Source organism: Pteropus vampyrus, unplaced genomic scaffold, assembly GCF_000151845.1.
Source record: "Pteropus vampyrus isolate Shadow unplaced genomic scaffold, Pvam_2.0 Scaffold115, whole genome shotgun sequence".
NCBI classification, from domain to species: domain Eukaryota; kingdom Metazoa; phylum Chordata; class Mammalia; order Chiroptera; family Pteropodidae; genus Pteropus; species Pteropus vampyrus.
In genome coordinates this window covers 691,877-697,876 of record NW_011888896.1, presented here as the reverse complement: position 1 = coordinate 697,876, position 6,000 = coordinate 691,877, and the positions used below count along the sequence as shown (strand labels likewise).

General features: G+C 35.8%; 1 protein-coding gene across 1 annotated transcript in view; it reads left to right on the top strand.

Annotated features, from left to right (window-relative positions):
• Positions 1-6,000, top strand: part of LOC105295867 (serine/threonine-protein kinase TNNI3K) — a 268,258-nt gene that overhangs the window by 102,574 nt on the left and 159,684 nt on the right. The window contains exons 12-17 of the mRNA XM_011365693.1: positions 2,477-2,563; positions 3,108-3,164; positions 4,095-4,187; positions 4,269-4,326; positions 4,453-4,647; positions 5,382-5,486. Coding sequence (XP_011363995.1) covers positions 2,477-2,563; positions 3,108-3,164; positions 4,095-4,187; positions 4,269-4,326; positions 4,453-4,647; positions 5,382-5,486 — 595 coding nt within the window. The remainder of the gene's footprint in view (positions 1-2,476; positions 2,564-3,107; positions 3,165-4,094; positions 4,188-4,268; positions 4,327-4,452; positions 4,648-5,381; positions 5,487-6,000) is intronic.

Genomic DNA, 6,000 nt, shown 5'->3' with positions numbered 1-6,000 from the left:
TTAGGCGAATGACATAGCAGCCTCCTATTTGGGTAAAATATTTGGATGTAGATAGTAAATTCTTAGATGCAAGAAAACATTTTATTTAATTAGTGGAAGTTTGATTATCTCTGGACGTGTTCCATTAGTGTGCTCTGGTTATCCGGGTGTATTCATTATCAGGAGTTTGGCTTACCAAGTCTATTTAGTGAGTTCCATCAGAGTGTTTTTCTGCTTAACCCCTTGTGGCCAAGTTTCAGAAAGCTGGGCCACAGTGATTTTCAGGTTTCTTTGCATACATTTTGGTAGTTTGTCAGAGCAGAGATAGCAGTGGAGAATTTTCTGTATGTGTGTGTGCCTTCGCCCACAGTTAGCAGGAGGTGGGAAATAGGCGGAGATGTCTTCCAGAGCTGAGAGAGCCTCTTGGCATTTCCCTGGCAGCCTCATGCTTATCATCAGCCAGAACCCAGGTTCTCATTAGGCTCCTGATGAAAAGCATCCCAAAGAAAATGCCAGCAAATTGTGCCACTCTGCTGGCAGGAAATTAAAACCGCTCAGAGCAAGTGCAGCCAAGAGAGCTATTGAAATGAAAGGTAACATCAAGGGTGTGATCACCGACTTACACAGGCGTTGAGGATTCAAGATGTGGCTTTCTGCTTCACTAGGGAGAGCAGTTTTCTCCTAGCTTGTCAGCTGCACTCAGTCCAACAGAGGAGCTGAGACAGGCGAAGAGGAGAGCTCAGTGAATTAAGTTTTGTTGTGCTTGACTAAATGCTTGGGGTTTGGGTTGTTTTCTTTCCCCCAAAGATGCCTCTGCTAGGAAAAACAAAAATAAGAAAAAAAAAGTTTTTTTCTAGTCTCAAACACTAAAAGACCAAAATAAGTAAATAACTCCAAAAGCACCACAGGTCCGACTACAGTTGGGACAGACAGTGTGTAAAAGAGCGAACAAAATTTCAGAACCTATGAATCTAGCAATGGGACAGATGAAGGGGTATTTTAATTCTAGCAAAATTTTTTTGTCAGTGGTGTTCCTTTTATCCTGAGGCTAAAACAGCCTTCAAAGATAGAGAAGAAAGGAAGGCAGCACCGACATACAAACAAAACATTAAAATTTTCATCGCATTGGGTGTGGTAGGCAGAGTAATGGACTCCTAAAGATGCCCAGGTCCTGTTCCTTGGAACCTGTGAGTATGCTGCCTTACATGGTAGAGGGGAATTAAAGTTGCAGATGGAATTAAGGCTGCTAATTAGCTGACTTTAACAGAGAGAGATTATTCTAGGTTATCCCAGTGGGCCCAATGAAATAACAGGAGTCCTTAAATGTGAAAAAGGGAGAAACAAGCAGAGGTCATACTGATATGATGTGAGATACAAGACTCAGCCAGCCATTGCTGGCTTTGAAGAGATGGAAGCAGGGCTGCAAACCAAGGAATGTGGGTGCCTCTAGAAGCTGGAAAAGGCAAGGAAACTGATTTTTCTCTAGAATCTCTAGAAAGGAGTACAGCACTGCCAATACCTTGATTTTAGCCCAGTGAGACCCATGTTTTGACTTACAACCTCCAGAACTATAAGATAATAAAATTGCATTGTTTAAACCACTCCATATGCATTAATTAACAACAGCAGTAATAGAAATGGAATATAATGGTATTTATACAATTTATCTGAAGTTCCATAAAGAAGTTTCCAGGTTCCTTTACAATTCTTGGGGCAAAATAGTAAGACAAGAAAAGCAGTGAAAAGATCCGAAAGACATATTTATTCATCCAGCCTAGGACAGTGGAGAAGGCTCACCTGTTTCTTAAAAGCCCTCTTTTAAGAAACTTTTCACGTTTCTTAAAAGGAACTCATATCACTTTTGCTCATGTTCTGTGGTAAGAATTTGTCACGAGATCACAATTGGATGCAAAAGGTATAGGGAACTGTTGTCCCTGGATGGGCAGTTATTCCCAGTGACAAAAATCACTTCATGAATAGGGAATACAAATATCGATAGGCAGCCAGCTGTCTCCTGCCACAAAGACTTATGTAAATTATCTTAGTGCTAAATTATGCTGCAGTTGCCAACTGAACGTAATGCTTAGCCACAGCAAATATGTCTCTCCTTCTGGTTATCACAGGTGCTTTTCACTCTTTTAATGGTTCCCTTATTATATATTCTCATAGCACTTGATGTTTCCTCATTTAGGAATTCCCATAATTCTTATTATTTGTTCAACTACACTAAGCTTCTTCAGGGTAGGACCATAGTTGCCTTGTTCACTGTGAGCAGCCATCCCCAGTACCTAACACAGTGCCTTATATGTAGTGGTGTCTTAATGAATTATTTTGAATGAATGAATAAATATACTAAATTTTTATTGCAATATATTATCTCTTAAGATACATTCTGTGTTTCAAGCTATCTCTGGTCATTTTTCAATTAGATGGTAAGCTTGAATAAATAAATCAAACAGAAATTAAGACCCTTTATCCTTTTTGTCATTTCATAAAGGACACGATGCAATTGTCACACTCCTGAAGCATTATAAGAGACCTCAGGATGAATTGCCCTGTAATGAATATTCTCAGCCTGGAGGAGGTACCCACTTTCTTATTCAGTTTTTGTTTTTAGTATAATATTGTTCCTAAAGGTAAACCTGTGTTTCTGTTACTATCATTCTGGGGTGAGGGAGGAGAGCATGTCAGATTAGCTTTATTTTAAGGGAACTGCCTGGGTGAGGCTGAAAATGTAGAAGCCTCCTCTTAGGCTATTTTCTAAGTCACTAATCTGCAGTTCCTCCAAGTTTAACATTCCTGAACCTGGATATTTATGAACTTGTTAATGACTAGGAAGGCCTGGGTAAGCTGAGAGCAGTCTTTTTCCATTTCAGTAAACTATTAAGTCAGGACAGAGAATACTCATATTCAGGTACAAATTAAATATGCTGGAGTCTGTTAGGCCTGGAATTTTTAATCTTTTTATATACTTTCAGTATCCAGAGAAAGACCCGTATTTAAGCTACAGTCTCACCTGTTTTTTTCAGCAAATTTCTTTGTCACCTGCTTCTTTTTATAATGTTGAACTTTTATGTAGACAACAACTGACTGCTACTTTAAATTCTATAATATAATTTGATTTCTAGATGGTTCCTATGTGTCTGTTCCATCTCCCTTGGGGAAGATTAAAAGCATGACAAAAGGTATTTCAATGTGGTACAATTATTATGCTTTATTACTAAGGATAACTATTACTTCAACTATGATAACTTCCTATTTTGTTTCAAATATTACAAATGATAACTATTTTGTAAGCATAAACAATATTATCAACATACCATTCTTTCCTTAACTAACCTTACCTACTGTACTATTTCACATATGCCCTCTCAGTTCAAATTTCATGAGTATTAAAGAAAGATCAAATTCTCATAGATATTTGTATCTTTAATGAAATGTAAATTATAAATATTAATATATTTGAGAATTAAGAATAGAATTGCCATAGGTAAAAAAATGAAAAAAAATTTTGAAAAGATTCCAAATGAGTAATATTTTGAGAACTGTTTTGAATGTATGTTGCACACAGAAATTAACAGCATGGGATCAGGAAAGTAAAAAATATGATTTGACTGTAAATTTATATTTAAATATTTAGAATTTGAAGTCCTTCAAAATTATTTTTTGGTTTTGGATACTTGTTTTGAATGATTCATGTGTTTATTTTCTGACATCTAATTGATATCCCTTTGAGGGTTAGTTTATGGACAGTTGGCTAAGCCTATTGTGATAGGTTGCAGGGATTGACCAGATAAGACTCTTATCATGATGTGATATGAACTGTACTCCAGAGTTACTATGTCATGCAGACAAACTAGCTGTTGATCAGATCAGGAATAAACTCTTAGCCCTGATAAAAAAAAGGTTGGGTAATAGAGAGAGAGAACTAACATGCTTTTAATGCAAGGGGATAAAGATCATTTGTGATAAGGTTTTCGTATCTCCAAATAGTCAATTATAGCTGGAAAATTAAATGTTACCAGGGAATGACATTTTTGGGTAAGCAAATTATATATGTACATGCATGTGTGCACTTATTTGTTAAAAAATAAAATAACAATTCCTGTTTGCAGAGAAGGCAGATGTCCTCCTCCTAAGGGCTGGATTGCCTTCACATTTCCATCTTCAGCTCTCAGAAATTGAGTTCCATGAGATTATCGGCTCAGGTAAACTAAGAAAATACTAGTCTGCTTTAGTTTAATGAGCTCAAGATAATGTATTTATTCATTTTTCTTAAATAATTTTAGGTTCTTTTGGGAAAGTATATAAAGGACGATGCAGAAATAAAATAGTGGCTATAAAACGGTAAGCAAGCAAATGAGATCTTTTAACATCCAACTGGAACTGTGAATTTTGAGAAGCATATAAAGGGTGAGCCCTTTGTTTTGATTTATCTGTTGACTGAAGATTTCCTGTTGCTATCATTTCTAGATATCGAGCGAACACCTACTGCTCCAAGTCAGATGTGGATATGTTTTGCCGAGAGGTGTCCATTCTCTGCAGACTCAATCATCCCTGTGTAATTCAGTTTGTGGGTGCTTGTTTGAATGATCCCAGCCAGTTTGCCATCGTCACTCAGTACATCTCAGGGGGTTCTCTATTTTCCCTCCTTCATGAGCAGAAGAGGTATGAGTCTCTTGGTCTGAGTTCTCATTTTACACATCATTGTAATTACCCTTGCAGTACCTCAGAGGCTTTCTGCTTTGATAAGACTTTACCTTTCTGAAATCTCTGGGTACTAGGAAATGTGGCATTTTAAAGATGGCTAATAATTTACGCCCAATAATTAGTGACTAGACTTCAGTGATTTCTCAATAGGAATTCAATTGAAGATAACAAATTCAAATAATTTAAATTAATAACTGAAGTTTATAATAATTAGGCTAAATTTGGCATACCAATAAAGCAGATATATGTAAACTCAGATAAAATAATTACCAGGGGTCTCAGTGTTTATTTTTAAAAGTTTTTTAAAAAGAAAGGTCTTGTATAAGTCTAATGTGAATTCACTTCCTAGATCTGTGCCCACAATGATTAGAATGTGGTTTCACTCAGTGGTTAAAGTAGATTCCATTTTTATGTTATTACAAAGAAATTAAGTATAATACTACAAGTTTAAAATCAAGTAGAATATTTTAAATAAAAGAGTTTGGTATCCCAATTGATCTATAATTAAGTATTACCTGATGTAGAAAAGCTATTTTTCCAGATTTGTTGAATTTTTAGCTTAACCTTCAATAAAGCAAAAAAGGCTGAAATTTTACAGAATAACAAATCACATACACCATTGATTTCTTTTAGAAAGATATGGTATTGACGTTGACCATTTCATCCTCATTAAATGTATTTTTAAATTCCAGGATTCTTGATTTGCAGTCTAAATTAATTATTGCAGTAGATGTTGCCAAAGGTATGGAGTACCTTCACAACCTGACACAGCCAATTATACACCGTGACTTAAACAGGTATTTTTCCCCCTAAACAATGAACTTAGAATTGTGTTACTGACTAGGAGTCTAAGACAGATTTCAGTGAAGATACATTTTAGATTTATTGCAGATCAGTGTTTTCTACTCTGTGGGTAAGTGGAGAGGCGATTTAAAGTTTTGTCATTATGTTTTATAGAAATAGAAAGCTGTGTAACTACCTCTCAGATATCTTTCAGCTCTATTAAAAATGTCCAGAAAGACAGTGGTATCTGTAAGATTCACCAGCTAACTAGTTGTTAGGTCAGTAAAGTCAGATCAAGGATTGAAACCAGTGACTGTTATAGAATGTCATGTCTCATGAAAGTCAGGTGTTATAGGAGGACCTGATACAAAATTATCTGAAACTACTTTCATGCTATTATTTTGGTATTTTTGTAATAGTAAATTTAGCCAAAATACAGCAGTTTTTAATGTGAAGATGTTTTCAGGTGAAATAGAGACTTGAAACAAATATAGAACCAAAGAGTTCCAGGGTAGAATCCCAAGAGAT